The following is a 22,481-nucleotide window of genomic DNA, read 5'->3' on the forward strand; positions in this document are numbered from 1 at the left end:
CTTTCTGGACCTCCATCTTCCCTTCTTCCACGTGTCGCCTACTCTCCTTGACTTTGGTAAGAGCTCCTGTGGTCAAAGATAATAATCAATTAAAATACATACATACATAAACACACATACACACACACGCATCACAATGACATAGCTGAGTATTACATAGGAACTGGGTACTGTCAGTACTTGTCTAAACTATTTCAGCATCCTTTGGAATTCAAAATGGTGACTGTAAATACCAATTTATAAAGCAGCCCGGCCAGTACTCCAACGTCACTTACCAAAACCAACATCCCATATTGACCAAGCCTCTGTAGTGTTTCCTGGCATGCTATACCTAACAGAAAGGTACAAAACTTTGTCCTTTTAAAGATAAACCCCAAATCTACACTTTTCATATTTATAACATATAAGACTATAACCATGCATATTAAGAGAATCATTTGCAAAATGATACCTCATAAAGGATGAATCCCATTTCCTGAGAAAGAAATCTCACTACAGAGCTACTAAGGTTAGAGCCACCCCTGAAGCATGTCAATACCAACTCACGCTGGAAATCAAGCAATGGTCGGGGAGGGCGGGGAAGGGGGCCTGAGTAGTGTTGCCAGTGTACAATGAAGCTGTCAGGGTACTCAAGCCCATGCCAGGGTCACTGAGAGCCCGTGCCTAAATGACAGGCCTGACAGCAGCGGGTGACATATGCAGGTATGCCTAGCTTGGCAGCATCTTCTGGTAGACCACAACAGGGACACTTGTATCTTGAATGATTAGAGGTACAGGTTTTAAGTCTGCTCTAATGACTGCTTCTTATGATCACAAAAGTACCACAGCTTCTTATCTTGTACTGCAGGGTGGGGGATGGGATCAGTCATTTTGGCAGGTGCCACACAAGGGCAGACTCTGCCTCAGAAGCACATGCTACGTGGAAGGCAGAGGAGGCAGGACACGAAGGTATCTACTGGCTTCAGGGCTGAACAATGTTGATGCTCACATGGTCTGAACACATTTTAGCAGCTTCAGAATGGAGATGCCCAAAGGCATCTAGAACTCATACGACATAGGCAATCTAAAAGGCAGAGACTGGAGAACATGGAAGCCAGGAGTGGGACCCAGCAGTCTGTGAGTGAGATGCCTGAGGAGAAAAAACCTATTCAGAGTTATGAGCTCACGTTTACCCAGGGAGGCCACCTTGTTTCTAAGTTCCTTCAAATCTGAAAATTAAGAGAGTAAACTAGGATTCAACTAAGGCTAAGTAAACAGTGTGCTTTTCAAAATGCTATGTTAATATTTTTTTGTAGAAAACACAGGATCACCTCACATATGCCACGTTCTACCATCGAGCTCCGGTGTGGCCCTGCCCCTGCTTCACACTATCTAGAGTAGAAGTAAAAACCTGCCAACAGCAAATTTTACCAAGAGAAATGCATGTCTCTGGAGGAATGTACATACCACACATTTTTCATGAGTTCTTTCTAAATGAGATCTTTCATCGAAGTGGGCAGAGTCCCAGAGCAGCAGGGCATAGCACATCCCTGCAGGCATCATTCCACCCTGTCACTGAGAAGGATGCTTTGGTAGGTAAAGAGGCAGTGAGGATCCTCCTGAGGCAACAAATGGTTTCACAACTGCCCCTTCCCCTGCCCAGCTAAGGAAGCATTTCTCCTGGCCTGACAGCATCAGTGAAGTTTTAACATGTGCCTGCTCTATATCGTTCTTGTGATCGCTTTTGAGACAGGGTCTTACTGTAAAGTCCTAGCTGGCCTGGAACTCCCTTTGTAGACTGGGGGAGAAGAGAGAGGGAACCCATAGAGAACAGTCTGCCTCTACCTCCTGAGTGCAGAATTAAAGATGTGCACCATGCCTGGCCCTGCCTGCTTTCATGTTAAAAGGACTCCACCCAGGCACATGCGTTTTTGTAATATATTAAGTATCTTTGTTATGTTTGTACAAGCTTCCCATATATGTACAGATATAAAAGATGAAAAGACCGGGAACACTGAGAGCCAGCACTCTAGAGAAAAAAAAAAGATCTCAAAAGACTCCCAAAGATATAAAAATCCACATTTTAAAATGGAAGGGAGAGAGTGGGCAGGTCTTTGTGATTTGACTCTGCCTCTGGAAGCCAACACAAGAGATAAGCTCTACCACTGACCAGTGAGCCACAGTGTCCTTCCCATGGCTGCACAGTGCATGCCCTGCTCAGGTGCCAGTGCAGTATATAACAGTTGTCTCACTGTAGTGTTCTGGCTCTTCAGCAGACAATGAAGCTCAGGAGTGAAACATGGCCCAGGAGTGGGTGGGTGACCCCCAAGTCAAAGGCTAAGGAACTCTGAGCAGTTAGAACTGCCAAGGCCTCTAAGTATGAGTGTCCAAGGGGCCAACAAAAAATTGAGGACTGTTTTCTTCCACCCATGACTCTATTAGGTAAACAGTACAGAGCTGTTATTTTTACAACCCATGTAATGGCTTTAATGAAGTTAAGGAATATTGGATGGCGAGTCTAACATGCTTAACATGTTGACTTTGTGGGAAGGTAAAATCAAATACGTGTACTCTAGTCCCAACCCTCAGTGAGCTCACCAGGGGACCATGTGGCAAGCACACTTAGGACAGGTGCACAAGCCAGACAGAGTGATACAATATCACAAACCTCGGAATTCTGCATGGGAGCCGGATGTGCCTTCCCAAAGGTAACACAAAGTATGTCATGACAGAAAATGCTCCACAGGCTAGCTAGGCTACGGTTGCTCAAAGGGTCAGCTAGGTGCCATTTGCTGGGCTAAGGGTAGTGGGTAAATAGGACGGAGGTAAATTAGGGGACAGACAGTAAATGGTCATTGTCAGAAACAGCCCTCATATAGGCGAGGCGCCATGCACATGCTCCTACCCCTGCTACAGCTTACAGCAGCTATTACTACTCCTACTTGAACAAAAAAACTTGCGAGCTGCTCACCACGTGAACCTGAGAGTCACCCAGGCAATCCTAGAACAGGTGGGATCTGAATGTGTAACTGATTTCAAAGCAGATACCATAACTATGCAGAAAAGGAGCAGGTGCCTGAACAGGCAAGCAAGGAAGGTGGGCAGAGGGGAGCCGGTCCTACCTGCAGGTCAGCCAATGCCTCCCTCGTGGCCAGAGACTGCTGGTGTGCACACACATGCTTGTGTGGCGGGGGATGTATGGTGGGTGGATATGAAGTATATACTTGAGTGTGGCGCCCTATTTTATAATTCTCCACCTTATTCCCTTACAACATTATTATTTCACTGAACTGGGAGCATGACCAGAGTTAGCAAGCCCAGTGACCTTGCTGTCTTCTCTCCTCCCAGACTACTGGATCACCAGCAGCTGAAGCCATACCCAGCTTTGTGAAGTAGATGCTGAGATCCAAACTCAGGTCCTCATGTTCAGCACTCTTACACAAAAACCATCCCTCCAGCCCCTGACTTTTTATTTCAAAAAATATGTAACTCAAAAGGCACTCTGGCCGGGCAGTGGTGGCACACGCCTTTAACCCCAGCACTTGGGAGGCAGAGGCAGGAGGATTTCCGAGTTCGAGGCCAGCCTGGTCTACAGAGTGAGTTCCAGGACAGCCAAGGCTACACAGAGAAAGCCTGTCTTGAACCCCAACCCCAACTCAAAAGGCACTCTGAATGTGTAAAAAAAAAACTGTTTATGTTTGACATTTTCCTTTTATGAACCTAATTCAACTTACTAATTGAATCTGTAACACCTTTTATACTTAAAGATGTATGGTTTTCTTATTTTAAATATTGAAAAAGCACACACTACAAGTACTTGAAAGTCTAAATACAAATTCAAACCTGGAAGGGAGTTTTTGGTTTTCTTTTCTTTTTCTCCATCTACTTAGATGCTACAGAAGATGACACACATTGTCAACTGCAACCCAAAATATTACTGCACGGCTGCTTCAGGAATGTATGGGTTTATTTCATGGGTTAAACTGTAACATTCTGGCAAAGACAACTCCCTATTGTAAAAGGACAGGACTGACTGTATGGAAGAATGAGTGCCAGGAGCCAATTCCACTTGGAATTCCAAATGACTCACTTAACCAAATTCAAGTTGGCTGGCATAGTGTGTCAAGTCTGCAACAGAGAGAGATAAGCAGGAGGCATGTCCATGAAAAAAGTGGCCCCTGTACAAAGGCTCAAATCATTTTTGAGGTAAGGTATATTCATGCCTGAAACAGTTGAGACCATGTAAAGCGTACCTGAAGGTATGAATGTGCATTCACACCAGCAGAGAGCCGTGTCTCAGAGGCTGATGTGGATCAACATCCCAGCCCTCTCGGGCTACACAGTAAGACCCTGTCTCACACTGCACTGGCTCCATTACTCAGGATGTAGTGAAATCTCTTTAAATAATGTCTTTTAAATGAAATGTCACTAACTTAGCTCCTCCTAAATTAAAAGAAAGAGAGATGATTACAAATAAAACAAACTGGGGCTGGCAAGATGGCTCAGTGAGTAAGAGCACTGACTGTTCTTCTGAAGGTCTTAAGTTCGCATCCCAGCAACGACATGGTGGCTCACAACCACCCATAATGAGATCTGACGCCCTCTTCTGGTGTGTTTGAAGACAGCTACAGAGAATTATGCCGGAGCGAGTGGGGCGAGCGGGCCGGAGTGAGCAGGGGCCGGCAGAGGTCCTGAGTTCAATTCCCAGCAGCCACACACATGATGGTTCATGGCCATCTGTACAGCTACAGTGTACTCATACACATAAAATAAATAAAATAAATCTTAAAAAAAAAAATAAAACAAACTGATAGAATTACACTGAGAAATAAAATGAAAGAAAACCACAAGCATTGTACAGCCCAGCTTTGGTGTGGTACCTGCAGCCTGGCCTGCCTACAAAGTCCAGGGTCAGAACTTGGTGGTCTTCCACACCTGAAGCAACATAAAGGTGTTTTTCTTAAAAAGTAAATATTTTTTTGCACAAGAAAGTTACTAAAATTTTGTATTTCATAACCTGTAACAAACAGACAGGTAGCTGGAGTGTTTTCCTTCCTATGACCAAGATTAATTATTACAAGTAACTTCACTACTCCAGACTGGGAGTAAATAGAACACTGAGAGACTTAAGCAGCCCAAGCCATGTGTGTTGAGAGCATATGAGCACGTGACAGGGAAACAGAAGAACTTTCAGGGTCCCGGAAGCTTCTGCCTGCCCCACCTCCACTCATGGAGCGCTGTCTTCTGACCAGAGCAAAGGCAGTTTCCCGACAGCGGGAAGTGAACTACCAGAGTTACTGGGTTAGGACTTGGGGTTTGTACAGTTGCTCATTCCCGCAGCTGACAGTTCTGCAGCCGGGAATTCTGAGCAACACTTCACATCTTTTCGTGTTTAACATGTTAAATGTCAAAATAAAAGCAGTTTGCAAAATTTTCCGTCAAACCTAGCGTGTAAGGAGAGCTGGAGAGGAACAGCGGGCGGGGTCAGATCAATGCTGGCTTGCTCCATCTCTGAAAAGGCTTCTGGGACAACTGCAGAAGTGCACACACTGCAGTCTGCTATGGCACGGGAAGGCAACCCTGAAGCTGTCTCCAACCCTGGGGGACGGTAAAATAAAAGCTAAAAACCCTGCCCAGAACAGAACAACAAAGGGGTCACACATTTCCATCAGAGAATCAACAGGGGGTTCCAGAGGCTCTGCTTAGGTGGCTCCTTTAGGGGGGCCTGGCCCCTCACATAGAATTGCTGCCATGTTGCTTTAAAACCGAAGAAGGAAGTGAAAAAAGGAGGGGGTTAGAAATTATGTGGTGGGGTCCAAGGTCAAGGGAGCACTGTTAAACCAAAGATCCAATAATGCTCTTAGGACAGAAGTTTCTAAAAGAAAGAAAAGAACATACAGGTCAGACCAAAAATTGGCAAGTGAACAGTTCTCAAGGAAGTACAGACAAGATACACATGGAAGAATTCTTAGTCATCAGTAAGACATAAATCCTAACTATGGGGATGTTCCACCTCACCATGGCTAGAATGGAGGTCACCAAGTTAGGAAGAAGAGAGAGAGAAGCAGAGGGAGAAAAGCAAATGCCGAGAGCCCGTGATGTTTTGAAGCAGAGGTTTACACAGGGTTGATGGTACATAAGGTACTGCAGCCGCTGTGGGAAATCAGCATGCACTCCATAGGAACCTCACCTCACCTCACAGTTACTACAGCTTTAATCACAGGAGCCCAATTCTGTGGAGGCGTCCCTCAATAAATACATGAATAAGGACAATGTGGTGGGCACAGAGAATGGAGTGTTATTCTGCCATAAAGAAGTACAAATTGGGGCCGCAGAGATGGCTCAGTCAGGTCTGCGCAAGCTTGACTTGAGCTCAATAACTCAGAAATCCGCCTGCCTCTGCCTCCCAAGTGCTGGGATTAAAGGCGTGCGCCACTTAGATTTTTTTTTTTTTTTTTTTTTTTAAAGAAGACATGAAAGTAGAAGGGGAACTATATGGAAGGAAGGGGAGGAAACAAGAGGACATGAGGACTATGCTCAAAGTATATCCCCAATGTGTAAAAAAGTCACAGTGAAATCCTGCTCCCATATACTGAACTTGTGCTAATAAATAACAGGAAAGTGCATAAGCAATGGGTGGGAACAGTTTCTAATGGGACATTACAGTTAGTCACGCCTGGAATAACCCGAGCTGGTGACGCGCTGACTTTGAAGGGCCTACTACAGAGCAGGGTTTGCTCTTCAACAGAGATGTTGGGACACTTGTGGGTCAGAGACTTGCTTCTCACAGGAAGGTGATGAAACCAGTGCAGCCTGAGTCACCCATAGGAAACGTGCTCCTGACAGGCTCCAGGCACAGGAAGGGGCCTGAAGTGAGGCGAACACTTGAGCAACCTCCCCTGAAGGCAGAGGTAGCACAGGCTGTCCCAGAGCACCAGCCTGGCTGGCCTCTAGGACACTCTAAAAGCCCCTTCCTATGTGAGGCTCTGTGAGTAGGATCGAAGGGGCAGGAAAAAAAACACACATACATAAACATACACTGTGGTGGTTTGAATAAAAATGGCCCCCATAGGCCCATAGAGCACTATGAGGAGGTGTGGCCTTGTGGGAGGAGTTATATCTCTGTCCCTTCCTGTTGCCTTCAGATTAAGATGTAGAACTCTAGTCAGCAGATGGTTGTACACACCTTTAATTCCAGCATTCAGGGAGCAGAGACAGGCAGATCTCTCAGAGTTCCAGGCTAGCATGGTCTACAGAGTTCCAGAACAGCCAGGGCTACCATGTCTCAGGGAAAAAAGAAAAGAAAAGAAAAAAAAAAGAAAACAAACAAAAACCCACACAAAAAAGAAAAGATGTAGACCTCTCAGCTCCTTCTCCAGCACCATGTCTGCCTGCATGCCACCATGCTTCCTGTCATGATGATAATGGACTGAACCTCTGAACCTGTAAGCCAGCCCCAATTAAATGTCCTTAAAAGAGTTGTCATGGTCATGGCGTCTCTTCACAGCAGTGCAACCCTAACTAAGACACCTGTTGAAAGGGACGTCATTTACGATGAGTACTTGGCTGATTTATTGAATTAGTCTGACAAATTATCTGGAGTCCTCTATAAGAGGACCAAAAGTTCACTCAGCTAATGATGTGCTTCTAAAGGAGCAGCTGGACCCTGAGGTCAGGCTTCCACCGACAGTGGCAAAGCACCAATCCCATCACTCCAGGCCTGACAAACTAGAGGGGAGCTTCAGCTCAGGCCCACATACACAGAGTACCATGGTGCCAGGTTTCCTTCCTTATTTATTTAAAGCTTAAAAGTGCTTGGAAGTTTTTGGTATAATTCTAGAGTCTTACAAGTAAGAGGTTGTCGCTTGTCCAGAATGTCCCAGGGCTATGTATTTCAAAGAACCCACCATTCCTTACCTGCCAGCCAGCCTGGCACTTGTCGCTTTCCTCCTACACAGGAGTCTACAGGGGTCTGCTAACAGCTTTGTGGGCATCCCTAAGTACAATGTGAGCTGAGTATCAAACCAGCATGCATGTTCATGCCTGCATCCCAGTACTTGGAAGCAGAAGCAGGAAGCTCACATCAGGAAGCTCAGGGGCACTTGAACAATATAGTTTATTCCAGACCAGTCTGAGATAGAGAGACCAGGTAGTCCTAAAAAGACCAAAAGGGACCCTTTCATGTTCCATATTTTGAGAGTTAAGAGGAATTAAACCAATGTTTTAACTTTGCTGTTATGAACAAAATCTCCTAAACTCCAATGCAGGCTCTGTAACTGCAAAATCCATCAGGGTTCATCCTCCCCATTCCTATCACCTTTGGAAGGAACTTTGCCCTACATTTCCAACACTAGACTCAGCTCCACAGACCCCGAGGTCTCAGATTCACTTCCATCCCCTTCCTAACTTCGTGTTACCAGGGCAGGGCACCTTGCAAAGTCTTATCCCCCAGCAAAGCCAGAGAGACACGTGTTTGCACGCACTCCTTTATCAGGAACATGTTACTCATGTTTGTGATGAATACTGAGCCAAAAAATTTAATTATTAACAAAGTTTATTAATATCACTGCATTAAGGACTCAAATTCTACAAATAACTAATGATTAAGAAAGTCAGCACCATGTACAGAGTGCTACACTATTTACATACGATGATGTCACGAAATGACTTCCCTCTGTAAAAAGCCACTGCTTCCCAAGCATGTCACATCACTGCCTTTGCAGAGCCCTCTGGAGCGAGCCCTCTGGAGCACTGCAGCTCTGGCTTTAGTGAACACTGATAACCCACCTCAAGTGGGGCCAAGTCAACAAGCGCCCTGGCAAACCCTGGTGCCTCGCTGGACACAACAAGGACATGCAACTTTCCTAGCTTAACTGACCCAGCAAGAGAGACAGGAAAAGCCCCTCCTCACAGGCTATATATATATACACGGCCCCAGGAGTTGCCCCAACCCCATTTAAAAACTTGCCAGTGCTGGTGTGGGGCTCCCCCTCTGTGTCCCCCACATTCTCCCTCTCCACCTCAGCCTTCCCAGTTTTGTCCCTCAAAAGCCATCTATACAAAAGGCCCAGTCACTAAGCAACAGGGATCCAAAGGCTGCTTTTTCCCTTGAAAGAGGAAAAGGGGAGTGGTGGTAAAAACTCATTTGATTTTGAAATCACGAATGTGCCAAAAACATAAGGTAGATTTTTGGCCTTCCTATGGGCTTTCTCAGAAAACAGAGGCCTCGGGGCTTAAGGGCTTGGCAGAGGACAGTGCAGGGATGGGTAGTGTGGACGGAGGCCAGGTTATTTTCACTCCCCATGCTACAGATGCTGAAAGAAAGTGCTAATTTAGCCAAGGTGACCTACTTCCTTCTCCTCCCCCTTCTGGTCCCCACGCCCTTGCCGCCCTCCTCCCTCCATCAGCCTCTTCCCCACCCCTTTCCTTCTTCTCTCTGGATCTCCACCCACTCGATTCACGGGAACCTGGGCAATTTGCTTGACCTCAGCCTGGTAGAGACTCCCTTGCCAACGTCACAGGTAGAAGCATCCAAACTGCCTCAAAAGGTCCAGGCATTCAAGTCAGACTAGGGTTTGCGCACACTCTGCCAGTGAATGCAATCGTTTTGTTCACTTGTATCTGGTTTTGAGACATGGTCCTGCTAGGTAGCCCAGCCTACCCTTGAATTCACAACCCCCTAAACTCAGCCTCTCAAAGTCCCAGGATTACAACGCCTGGTCCCAAAACAAGGTTTTGAAGGACTTAAACTGGCCACTGAAGTCAAGCACTAAAATATTTAAAGGTAAATTAATTTGAATTCACTTTCAACTCGTAACTGCACTAAATGAAGGGAAGTCTGGAGCTATTTTAAGAGAGCTGAGACAAGTGTGAGTGAGTCCTGGCTGCTTGTTAACAGAGAAACAAAAAGGAAAAAAAAAAGTCTCTTTTAAAGAATTCCATTCTCTAAGCTCCATTTGGCTCTAAAAATAAAAAATAAGTTGCTTGTTCCTGGTAAAAAGCTTTGCTGTCCCCTGAAGAAGCAGCTATTACACTGACCACAAGTCCAAGGACTCCAGCATGGATGAGAGCATCAAGAGGCATACTCACTAAATGAATGTTGAGTTTGCCTCCTTCCCCAAATGAAGCCTGAAGCCAAGGGTCTCTTGCAGTTTATTTGTTAAAAAACAAAATTTCCATAGCTAGAACTTCATAAAGGTTCTGATGATGTTTTACCTCCTGAGAAATACTAAACCTAGGTGAGGATTAGCTCTGTGGGAGCCTCGCTCAGCGGGAGCCACACTCAGTGAGCAAAGCCCTGGTTGATCTCTAGAACCAAGCAGATTTTACATGACTGTGTGACAGGAGTCCCAAGAGGACTCTGTAAACACAGTGTGCCTTACTTTGGAAGACCCGGTTCCAGGGCGAAAAGGCTAAGAGCCCTCTATAGCAGCAAATACAGATGAAGACTTTAAAAATCCAAGTCTTTTCTTGAATGTTTTCTGGATATAAAATGTCACTAAGCAGTGTCAGCCAGCTGTCAGCACTTACATTTAGCAGACCCTTCACAAACAACCCCAGGAATCAGTATCAGAGAGAAGCTGGACTCAGAAAGTACTTCTACTTGGAGTAAATCAAGTCTTGGTTTCTTTTGTTCTGGGAAGATAAAATGGAGTTTGGGCTAGAATCAAATCTACACAGGCTGCTAAACAAAGAAGACACTCCCACAAGGCAGGGGCAGAGCCAGGCCAGGTCTAGTGGGAAGCTGGAAGCCCAGAGCCAAGGCCTCCCAGGAGGCTGGGCTATGAGGGCTCCGGAGAGGGCAGTGTTATCCTGGAACCACAGGAATAGCCCCAGAGGATGTATTTTTTGCTGTCTAGAAGCTCAGGTCTTCCCTTACTTCTTTCATTGTGCCCTCTCTATGAGGGCTGCCCCTGCATACCACCTGATGATCACTAAGTTTTTTTGGGGGGAAGGGGGTGGCAGTTCCTAAATCAGTCATTTTAAACTGAAACCCCCCTCACCACCACTGCCTCTCCCCACCACACCCCCCGTGATTTCCCTGCTTTTCCTGTGCTGTCAGGGACCAAGTGTCCCATGGCTTTACTCTTTCTTCTGGCATGTCTGAATGTCCTTGGGTAAGAGAACAAGAACAAGGAACCAACCAACCAGAGACAAAAACAGAAGACCTAGAAAGTATCAAGTTCAAAAATATACTCAAAATACGAGCCTTGGAGAGCAAGCACATCAAGAGATGGCCCACACTGTTCTCTGTATTGGTTATGAGTATCCTGCTGTGCACAACAGGAATTGAGTGCCCTGTGACTAGAAAGGCATAAACCCCCAGGCTCCTGGAAGGATCATTAGATCCCTGTCAAGAGCTGGTATCATTCATTAATGCTGCCAGCCTCAAGAGGAAGGGCTTTGGTATTGGTCTATTTTAGCCAGACTCCCTTTATCTTCATAGATCAAAAGAATCCGGAGTTTTCCCTCTAATTAAAACAATAGTGGTGCATGCCTGCAATCCCTGCATGAGGCTGAGGCAGGAAGACATCCATAAGTTCAAGGTGACCTGAGCTACATATGGGGACCAGTCTGAAAACTCAAAACCAAGCACCCTGCTGCAGGACTACCTACAGTTCCTTTCAGCCCCACTCCTGTCTCCTCACCCCACTCCTCCTCTCTCTGTCCCTACTGCTGGCCTCAGTGTTTCCCATCACCCAAACTTAACACCTAAGGTAACACAGGCTGATGCCACATCCAGCACCAAGTGCTGCCACTCGAGCTAGCAGATGTCTCAAGTTCACCAGCTCCTTCCTAAAGCTGCTCGCACAGCAGTCCTACTCAACAGCCTCTTCTTCTCCGAACTCATGGGCATCCTAAAGCTGGATCTACAGGGAAGACCAGGGAGTAAGCAGGGACCTCGGGCTTCCAGATTCAGTTCCCACCTGTGAAGCGGCGGTAATAGAGGAGTGTCTACCTCAAAAGCTCCAGAGAGGCTTAAGCGGGTATACAGAATACAGAACATGACTTGCCAGGCCTGGTACAAGGTAAGCCTTCAGAATATGCTAGCTACTTTGAAAATGATCAGGGTGTCATTATTTAGTTGAAAAACCTCTACTGGTTGCCAACTGCCGACAAAATCAACTCTATCTCCTAGCAAGGATTCTCGTAGTGAAAGGCACACCAGTTTCAAGGTGAAAGATTAATTCAAATCCTGCCTTTGACTTGTCAGATCTAGGACTCACTCAGCCTCTCAGCCTCAGCTGTGTGGAGCGCCATCAGGAGTTAACACTCACTGGGGAAGTTAGCTAACTGTTAACCGCAAGGATTAAACCGCATTAGCCCATCCTTGTCCACCTGGAGACAGTCTCTGCACATGTAATTAGTGAGCTGATGTCAAATGAGCACACCAGAGAGAACAGGCAAGAAGGAAAGGGGCACAGTGCTAGCCAGTCAGTTACACAGGGATGCCATGTCACGATGGGTAAAAGGCTAGAGTGACCACGTAGAGCCAAGCCACTCTGAGGCAGGCCAGCAACCAGGAATGGAAGTGGTCTCTGCAGAGGGAGCGATGGTTCTGCCAACACCTTCACTTCCCACAGCCAGTCTGCAGCAGAAGTGTAATGGAACACATTGCTACTGTTTAATCCCCCAGATTACAGTGACCTGTTAAGGCAACCCTAGGAAACTAATACAGGAGCTAATACCAATGCTTAAAAACATTAAGCACTAATTCCATAAAAGACAGATGTGAAGCACTTGTTAGAGAACTATGACATCATGTCCTGTCCCCTGCCCCCATATGCCTGGAATAGTGACAGTCACAGAGCAAACTCGATAAACAGCAGCAATCGCCACTTGTATCTCCATTCCACTAACCTGCTTGTCGTTTAACAAGAGGCTCAGCAAACATTTTCTTTGAGGGCTAGACAGTAAACATTTTAGGCTTTGCAGATCAACAAGCAGAACTAGGGTTATTATACAGGCGCTTACAGAGCCATTAAAAGCATAAGCAGCACCCTTAGCTCAAGTGCTGTAAACAAGCACTCTCTTACACCTGGCCCTGGGGCTGCATCCTACAGACTTCTGCTCAAAGCTATCTGCAGGCATCTACGCTGGTGGCTCCACACTTCACACTCAACAGATCATTTTATGTCCCCTCTCTCCACTGCAGACAGAATTTCCTGTCTCTTCTTCTCCACCCCATATCACTGAGCCCCAGTCAAGATCTTACTACATCTTGCCTCAGTTATTTCAAAAGCGTTTCATACCAAACCCGTCCCACGGACATGCTAAACTGGCCATATTAATACCCACCTTCTCTAACACTCCCTGCACCACCCCAAACGGCAGCTGTAAACCCCAGAAACTTAACATTAATGTATGCACTTTTTGAAAACTCCTAATGTACACACAGCATGCATTTGGCATTCAGATTCAATAGATGGGTGGGCCCAGCTGATTCTGAGAGGCCGCCAGGACTGATTTTTTGCATATACAGTTCCTTCAGTCTGGGAACTTCCCTCCCTGCTTGCAAATTTGCAACTGCTTTCAAAACTTATCTTGGAACGAAACTGTGCAACTTAGAATACCTTCTCCTGATCTACTTCTACCAGTGTATGCCACGACTGTGTGTGCACACATTCCTTCACAGAGTTCATTGGTTCTAGGAACAATGGCCCAGCTATAATGTGCTTATCACGCCATTCTAAAGCATATCCAAGCATCTATTCTCCATCTGTATTCTTCCAAAAGTCAAATATGAATATCTCTCAAAGTAGAAACCAGGTACCCTCTACCCCGCCCACGCAGATCGCTAATGCGAGCTGACAACCCTTCTCTGTCTATCTCCTGGATTCTCATACACTTATTCTGGGGTGAATTCGCCTTTTATCTGGATCCTTGGGACACACATCCTACCCAACAGAACAGTGAATTCCATGAGGCACCACCAGCTCAGTGTCTGAGCTCTGGGTTTCCAAGGCCATCAGTAATATCAATACACACACGTCTTTGTGCTCCAAATTTAAAAAAGGGCCCCATAAAGAAGTGTGTGTGCTCGAACTATGTCTGTACATGTTCAAACACCAAGCAGTCCATACAAAGAAATATCAGGAGGTGCCTATTTATTTTCCTCCCTCCAATGAATTTTGGAAAGTCACTTCAAAGCCACATAAATCTAATACTTTAAAATCACTCACATATTAATGACTTCATCCATAAAATATATGCAGGTTCTATCTTCAGATCCTGTGCACTTTTAAGTGAAAAAAAAAAGCATTCCCTAAGTCACTGAAAACATCTCTCTCAAAGTCAGCCAAGTAGTTTATTAATAAGTGCCTGCTTCATTAGCTCTACAAACTTGTATTAAGCACTTACTACAAACATATAAATTAGTGTAGCTATATAATGCAGGAGCACAAAAGGGAGACACCAAATACCAAACCATCACCAAGCCCCACACAGGACCGCTTAGAATGGGATGCACCCTCAACATAAGACGCCAAGCAATAGGTCCACATCTGGGGTTTCTGCCTGGGCTTGTGCAAAAAGGAGATGCAGGGCCCAATGTATCTACGAGGCTTAAACAAAAGTCCCTTCTAACCTGCAGACTGTACCTTCAACACAGATCTCGGTGGCCTGGGACTTCCTTACCACTTCTACTAGTTTCCTGTTTGTACCTGCTCCAGTCTCTGAGCCATTCTTTTTCTTAGCATACCTGGGAAATGTCTGAAAGGATGCCATCCCTTCACTTGAGATCCTGATGAGCCTCCATCTTGCTTGAACTTTTAACATGTCCTGACAGTGACTCACAGGGCCGTACCAATGTGATGTTCTGTGATATCCTGGGATGGCCCCTAGACCTCCTGGCTGCTCTTCAACCTTCCTAATCCACAGCTATCCAGGGCCTTGTTACAGATGAACCCCCTGCCTGCACAGCCCTCTACTGTAATACCTGCAACTTCTCTCCTCTCCCCTCCTTCACAGTGCTACTTAAATCCCACCTTCTCAGTGAGGTCTGCATTGACCATACATCTCTGTGCTCCATCCTGCCTCCTACACCTCACCCCGCCCCCACTCCACTTCTGAACACCAACACGTGTGCGTGCGTGTGTATGTATGTATATATATATATATATATGTATATGTGTGTATATGTGTATGTGTGTGTGCATTATGGTTTGCTGTGTTTGTCTTTCACTGTGTCTTCCCCCTGCTAGAACGTAAGCTACACAAGGGCGGCAATCACTTGGGTCACTGGTGTAATCTTGGCAGTGCTTAGGTTATGATGTCTATTTAAATATTTATGCAATAAAAATCAAGTTTATTTTTTTAGAGGCTCCTATGAATAAACTTAATGATTCTGTCTTTCTCCAGTGACCACACTACCCAATCCACTAAATAACGCACAGAGGAAAATGGCGGCAAGAGTTACAAAGCTGTAAGGAAAAGGGTAGGAATGGACACCCTGGTTGGAGTACTCGCTCCAGCTTAGTCAGACAATACACCCACCCTGATGGCTAGTTTTGACTGTCAGTTTGACTGGATTAAGGGCATTCGTGACACACATCTTTAGGCATGTCTGTGAGGGGCTAATAAGAAAGATAAACTGAGGACCACAAAGAGGCTGGGTAGGTCTCACACTGACTAACGAGGAAGAGGGAGAAACCCCGAGTCTGCCCTTCTGCTTCCTGCTCCAGAGCTGGAAGCAGGCAAGAATCTCAACTGTACACTCCAGCCATCACAGGCCCACCGTGTCCTCTCTCCTAGGGTGGGGTTTCCACTTTCAAACACAAGTAAAAGTAAGCCCTCCTTCCCTTCAGTGGCTTCTTATCAGGGGTTTGGTCACAACATGAAAAGTAAACTATTAATTGATTTTCTTTTATTTTGGGAAAGGAGATTGAATTTAGAGTTCAAAATAAAGTTCTCTTTGTATGCAGAAAAAAAAAAGCATTCCAAGTGATTGCTTTTGTGGCTCTGCTCTTCACATCCCTCACCTGCGTTCTAGAATTCGCAGAGGTTTGCTGGGGGCCCAGGTACTTTCCCTCTAGAAGCATCTGCTGAATTAAGCCAGGGCTACATGTTTACTGATATGCACTTAATGTTCTTAACACTGTCAGATGATTAAGGACTTTCATGCTCCCAGCTTGCAGTCACATGGGCAAACAAAACACTACTGAAACCAGCCTGAAACAATGTCTAAATGTTTAGGGCAGTCTTGGGCTGTTTTACTTTTAATATAGCAATTATGTTATTTTTAACAAAGTAAAAATCATCTAAACAAAAGCAGTTATCTAGGAACAGTTATCCAGAACATCATATTTGCACAGATGTGGGGAAGGATGCTCAGAAATGTTGAAGCAATCTGCTCCTGCACAAAACTAATCTGATGTAGGAGGAGGGCCGAAAAGAGAAAATTTATATAAACTATCTAATGTGGACAATATACTGATCGCTCCAGATAGTATCTCCATTTATCCCTCTAATGCCAATAATACTTCTGTTTTCACTATACAATAATCAGATTAAAACAGAATACCCTTGCTGGGCAGTGGTAGCACATGCCTTTAATCCCAACACTTAGGAGGGAGAGGCAAGTGGATTTCTGAGTTCGAGGCCAGCCTGATCTACAGAGTGAGTTCCAAGACATCCAGAGCTACACAGAGAAACCCTGTCTCGAAAAATCAAACAAACAAACAAACAAACAAACCCCCAAACCAAATCAAACAAACAAAACAAACTCAGAATACCCCAGTGCTGGCTGTACTTGTGATTCCTCCAGCTTTTGTACTAGTGCCTGCAGTTCCCGTGCTAACAGGCTGCTGGGAGGGAAGGTAGGATTATTTGAATTGTGTTTCAATGGAGATTAATTCCCTTCCTGTTCTCAAAAGTAAACATTTAGTAAGTAGCTACTAAGCACTACAAAACTTAATCTTCATGTCGACCTTGAGGAAGCCTCCCACTTAGCCACTGAAGCCTGTGGGGGTTCCCATTACCTGTTCAAGTTCGTTCCAGCCACTCATATGTGAGGCCCACCAGACTCCAACACACTGGTCTACAGGCAGGCCTGGTACATAGCCAAGAGGCTGCACACAAGACTTCTTGGCCACTGCAGCTCAGCTGTCAGACCCAAGCCACCCAACCTCCCTTGTGTCACCAGTACTCGAAGCACACACACACACACACACACACAGACACACACGCACACACCCTGTTTCCATTATCCCCCAGGCTCTCAGCAACCTGGTGCACCACACCACATTACCACAGTAAGATGATCACCCTTTATCAGTCGTCTTGAACTCACTGAGAATCCAAGGGTGCTGTCTGTGCCTCCAGTAAAATCTAGTCTGTGCTGTCTAAACACCAGCAGCCAGATAATCCAGTCCCTGTCTTCTGGATATAATCGCATTAAACACAGCTCAGCTTCCAGACCACTTTACTGGCGACAATCATGCATTAGAGGCTTCAGAAATGATACAACCCAATTTAATCCTAAACTCTGGTTTTAAAACATCAGAAATAATACAGAAGATTTTTATACAGCTGCCAAAAAGGAACCTAAGTTTAAGGGAAATTTCTTGTTTCCTAATGAATTCATAGAATTTCTCGTGCTTGGAAATCCTAAGGTGACCTGACAGAGTGTCATTTCCCATCAAGAAGGGAAGTCCCATGGAGCCCAGGGATGCCAAGAGTTCCTGGTGGAACTGGCAAGGAATGAAAGTCCCCTGCTTCCTCTTACTTCAGCTGTGATTGGCTTTCCCGTGGGGCCGACAGGACTTCAGGGTTCAAAGTTCAGAAACCATTGGCCTGAAAAATGGAGAGGTATCCATCCAGTTGCTGGGCATGACAGTTGTGGATCAGGAGTAGGAGTGGTCCTTGGCCAGTCACATTTAAGCTTTAACCAAGCAACTGATTCCTTTACTTCAAAAACCAGAGGTTACCTTAGTTCTGCTAAGAAAATGGCAAACTGGGACAAAGGTCACATCTAGAAATGAAGTAAACAGCTGAAGTGCAGGTAGGAGAAAAGGGAAGTGATCCAATTGAGATAAAACAGTTAAACTAAAAGAAGGACCGGCCTCAATTTCTGGCCCAGGGGTTGCAGAAGGATGAACTTGCAAACAGCCCGCCTTGGCCCTTGCTCTGTATTCCTGGCACCTTCTTTGGGCTATTTTTAGCATAGGAGCAAGGGGCACTGAATGAAAGCCGGAGCACCAAGGCCTCACCTTGCCTGCCCTGCCTGGACGCTGGCTATCTTTAATTAATGTCTGAGGGCCACAGGACCAACCCTCCTCAGGTGGGTGAAAGGCAGTACAGTGGTGAAATCCTACCCAGCAGGACGGGCAGGCCAGCTTCTGGCCACAGAGCCTCAGGTCCTGGGGCTAGTTTTTGGTTGAAAAGGCAGTGCCATCTGAAACATCTAGAAAGCAAAGAAATAAGAGTTTGCAGCATCAAGTGAAGAGTTCAAAAAGCAGGACTCTACTTCTCTAGTCACAACGAGGCACAAACGAGGTCTCATCAACAGACATCTCTGTCACTGTTGAAAGTTCCACTGAGCAGCACTGCTGTAGCTCTGAATACCCCTTTCCTAGGATTCTCCTTCAAACTCTCTTTCAATGAGCAACATGGCCTGATGACTTTTTCTCTGAAATAAAGAGGCTGTTCTTCGTGCCTCCCTCCAGGCCTGCAGTCCATATTTATAAGCAAAGATGAAAACCAGGGGTCTCCTCATTTTACCACTAAGGTTGTTCCCTACTGTGATACCCAAGAGATAAATGTAAAACATTTAAACCACAGGCTGCTGCCATCCAGATGTGGCTTTTATTAACCGGAGAAGCTCATCGTATCTTTGGAAAGCAAACTGAGTGTGCTGTGACTCCCATAATAAACACTCTCCCACATACTGCCTCAAAGTCACAGGGCTTCGGCATTATCAAAGCACACTGCGGGCAGGAATGATAAACAGAGAGACAATAAAACCCCACCACTGACAGAGGGAAGCAAAATCAGAGCCACAGGGTTTCCAGGTCAGTGACAGCTGAGCACAGGCTGCCTACCAATGTCTACAGAGCTGAGAGGTAAGTCAAGAAAAACTACCACTGAAACCTGAGCATATTCTAAATTTCCATCCAACATTACTACAGGCTACAACACCCCCCTTCAGCCTCCACTCCACTCCATTAAACTCAGCAGGTCTATTTAGCTAAGAGTCCATTAGCTGATTTTAAAACACAACTCTTGAATTATCATTTAGCTGATGGAACCATATGGCTCTCTTCACCTTTGCTCAAAGCACTAAACTAAGACCTTTATTCGCCTAAGCAAAAGCCAGCCCACCGTATTTAAGAGTACCCCCCACTCTCATTCCGTAATGGGGGTCCCCCACCAGGATGGCTCAGAGTCCCAAAGGAGGCCAGTGTTGTGTTGAGACACAATGCTCCCACGGACAAGGACTGGGAGGATTGCAACAGGGATCCAGCGGAACCTGTTTCCCCTCCCAGGCTTCATCAACTACACTCACAAGGGAAGTTAAGTGTTGCCACAGAATTACCAAACAAAAAGAAAACTACCATGAAAACGAACTGAAAGATTACTAATTTGCCAGAGAATCTTAGGAAAGGGGTTGCCGAAGCCACAGCCTACTGGGCTGTGCTATGCAACTGAACTCTGAACAATGATAGAAATGCCTGCGTTTCTGGCCCAACCTTCAGGTCCTTCGGGTCGAAACACATTTAAGCACTGGTTACTTGACAACCATTAGCATGAGGAACTGAAGTTCTCATCAGATTTAACTTTTAATTTACCACATACATAAAGTGAAGCACCGCCTTTTCCTTAAGCAATGAGAACACCAGGGTAAGACAAATGTTTTGAGTTTCTTCACTATAAGATTTCTTCCTAAACAGAAATATAAACTTTGGATCACCTACAACAAAATACTGGAAAGCCGCTTTGAGCTTTTGTTTGTTCTTTTTTTTTGCTGTTGCTATTCTCAAAAGTCCGTTGAGTCCTTTGATGTGATTATACTTTGAGACCTTGGATGGAAAAAAACAAAACAAAACAAAACCTCCAGCACTAAACAAACTCCCAAGTGCTCAGGTTGAAAAGAGTCATTCCAACACAACAGCAACTATGCAGTTGAGGAGCGTCGCCAAGTCCCCAAGCATGCTGAACACACTTCTCCCAGGCTGGGGGCAGGGTAGCAGTCTCATCTGTGCTTCCAATGCTAGCTAGCATCCTTAACACATACAGCGTGTAAGCAGACACTCTTGGCTGTATGCCCAGGACTAGGTGGCAACATTCTAAAGGCGAGTCACCTAGACCCAGGCTCCTGTACATTACACACCAAGGTGACAGCAGAAATAAGATTCATGACCAATGCCTACAGGTGTTTAATCTCTAGAACTGTTTAAACCACAGAAAACGGCACTGGTTTTGAAAAGGAAGGATTTCAAGCCGGGCGGTGGTGGCGCACGCCTTTAATCCCAGCGCTTGGGAGGCAGAGGCAGGTGGATTTCTGAGTTCGAGGCCAGCCTGGTCTACAGAGTGAGTACCAGGACAGCCAGGGCTACACAGAGAAACCCTGTCTCGAAAAACCAAAAAAAAAGGAAGAAAAGAAAAGAAAAGGAAAGATTTCCAGAGTGTAAGCAACAGGAGACAATCCAAGTTTTAGGATTTAGGGAAAAAAGTTCAATGTCTGTGACTAGACTAAAAGAACCAGGGCACATTCAAGCAGCCCTTAGGGCAAACACAGCTTTTCCGATATTCAAGTTTCCACAGCAGGGCATGCCAAAGGCCTGATTGACAGTAAACCCACGAATGAGCCCTCACAGAGGTGGAGCAGACAGACACCTGCCCTCCCCCACGGGTGTCTGTGCTGTTTCTGCCCTCCTTCGATGACTGCCAACGCTCTGTACAAACTCAGGGAAATTCCTAAGTAGGAAGCTAGCATGTGGCCTAACTGAAGTAATACAGTGGAATTTAAGTGGTAACGTCCTGCATTAAAGACTCAAAATGTCAGTGTCTCTAGCGGCGGCCCAGAAGGTTAAGGATTCATAACAACTCAAAAACATAAAGAATGCAGATGAGGGTTAAACACAGGCCAGCAGTAATATTATGGCTCAAAGAGCCAACTCAGTCTGAGATTGTATTTGTGAAAGAAAGTTGTTATTCTGTAGGAAACCAGTCCCACAGATATCTGCAGCACTGTGTTTTTGCAGCAGCAAGAATGGACTCAGGACCTTTGAACTTTCCCCATCCCCCCACCCTATTCTGAATCTAAGGCCTTGTCACACTGAGAAGGGGAAGGGACAGGGCAGAGAGGAAGGAGATGGCAAGGAGACTGCTATTTCCAAATGGCTGAAGGCTTGACACAGATTTGTCCTGTTTGCTGCTAGAGAGACAATCGAGAAAGAACTTAGCTGAATACAAGAGAGAACAAGCCAAAGATGAGGTATATTCACAAATGCTGTCCCACGTGGCCGGGTCACTCTCGCCCAAGGCCAAATCTGGCTATCCATTGTAGCCTTCCACCAGCCCAGGATGCTACAGTAGGTGACTGCCGCCTCCCCCACACTGGACCTCCAGAGGCAAGGCCATGTTCTTAATAGCAACACCTCCCATCTCTCTCTTAGTCAATGGAGCCATTATATCAGAAGGCCAGCCAGTGAGTTCGTAACTTCAGGCCAGCCAGGCATGACTGCTGTAGTTTACAAAAAAAAAAAAAATCATTTGCAAAGTCAACACACCAAACTACCAAAGCACTCTGACTCTGGGACAGCGAATTCACTCTCTCAGACACAACACTCCTACTTCACTCCAGCTAGTCTCCCACCATCACTTTCCTAAAGAAAAGTCCAAATGTCAGCTGGTTAATAAACTCCAAACGCAGAGAAAGGAGAGCGGAGTTCCTGAAGGTCCAGAGAGCCTTGAGGCCGTTCTGCAAGCTGACCCAGGAAGCTCCTGTGCTGCCCCAGAGTGCTAAACAGGGCTGGCCAAACTCCCCTGCCACAGCAGGAACTGGGGGGAAAGTCTGATTTACCTTGATTCCCAGGCATCCATTCTTCCTATTGTTTCTCCTATCTCTGTCAGCACTGCAGTATTCAAAGGGATGCCTAGCCTGGCTTGGGTCCCCTGCTAATTCTGCCCAGTCCACAAGCTTACAGATCAGAGCAGCTGATTTCCCTGCCTATTCAAATTCTGAAATGACAACACGTTCTGAAAAACAAGCGCTCCTGAAGAGTGGCAGTCCCTAACTAGAAGGAGTGATCTAACCCACTGAAAACTCGGTAAGGAAAGCCCCAAAAGTCCACAACCCTAAGGATCCCCAGACATGGAGAATGGGACTAGGGGCCTCAAACAGGAGAGTGTGTGGTTCATCTGCCTATCAAAGTCACCACTTTCTACCTTAAGGAAACATCCCGTGCCACCTGCCCTAGAGGCCAGGCTTTACCTTTCTGAACATGGATGATGTCTGGGAAGTTGGCCAGGTGCCCCTGATACAGTGCTAACAGGTCCAT

General features: G+C 45.9%; 1 protein-coding gene across 1 annotated transcript in view; it reads right to left on the bottom strand.

Moving 5' to 3' along the window:
- Nucleotide 1: 1 nt before the first annotated feature.
- Snx18 (sorting nexin 18) overlaps nucleotides 2-22,481 on the bottom strand; it is a gene marked incomplete at its 3' end in the record, with an annotated part of 24,311 nt that continues 1,831 nt past the window's right edge. Inside the window, exon 3 of the mRNA XM_031360103.1 lies at nucleotides 2-66. Coding sequence (XP_031215963.1) covers nucleotides 2-66 — 65 coding nt within the window. The remainder of the gene's footprint in view (nucleotides 67-22,481) is intronic.

The sequence above is a fragment of the Mastomys coucha genome, unplaced genomic scaffold, assembly GCF_008632895.1.
Source record: "Mastomys coucha isolate ucsf_1 unplaced genomic scaffold, UCSF_Mcou_1 pScaffold8, whole genome shotgun sequence".
Lineage (NCBI taxonomy): Eukaryota > Metazoa > Chordata > Mammalia > Rodentia > Muridae > Mastomys > Mastomys coucha.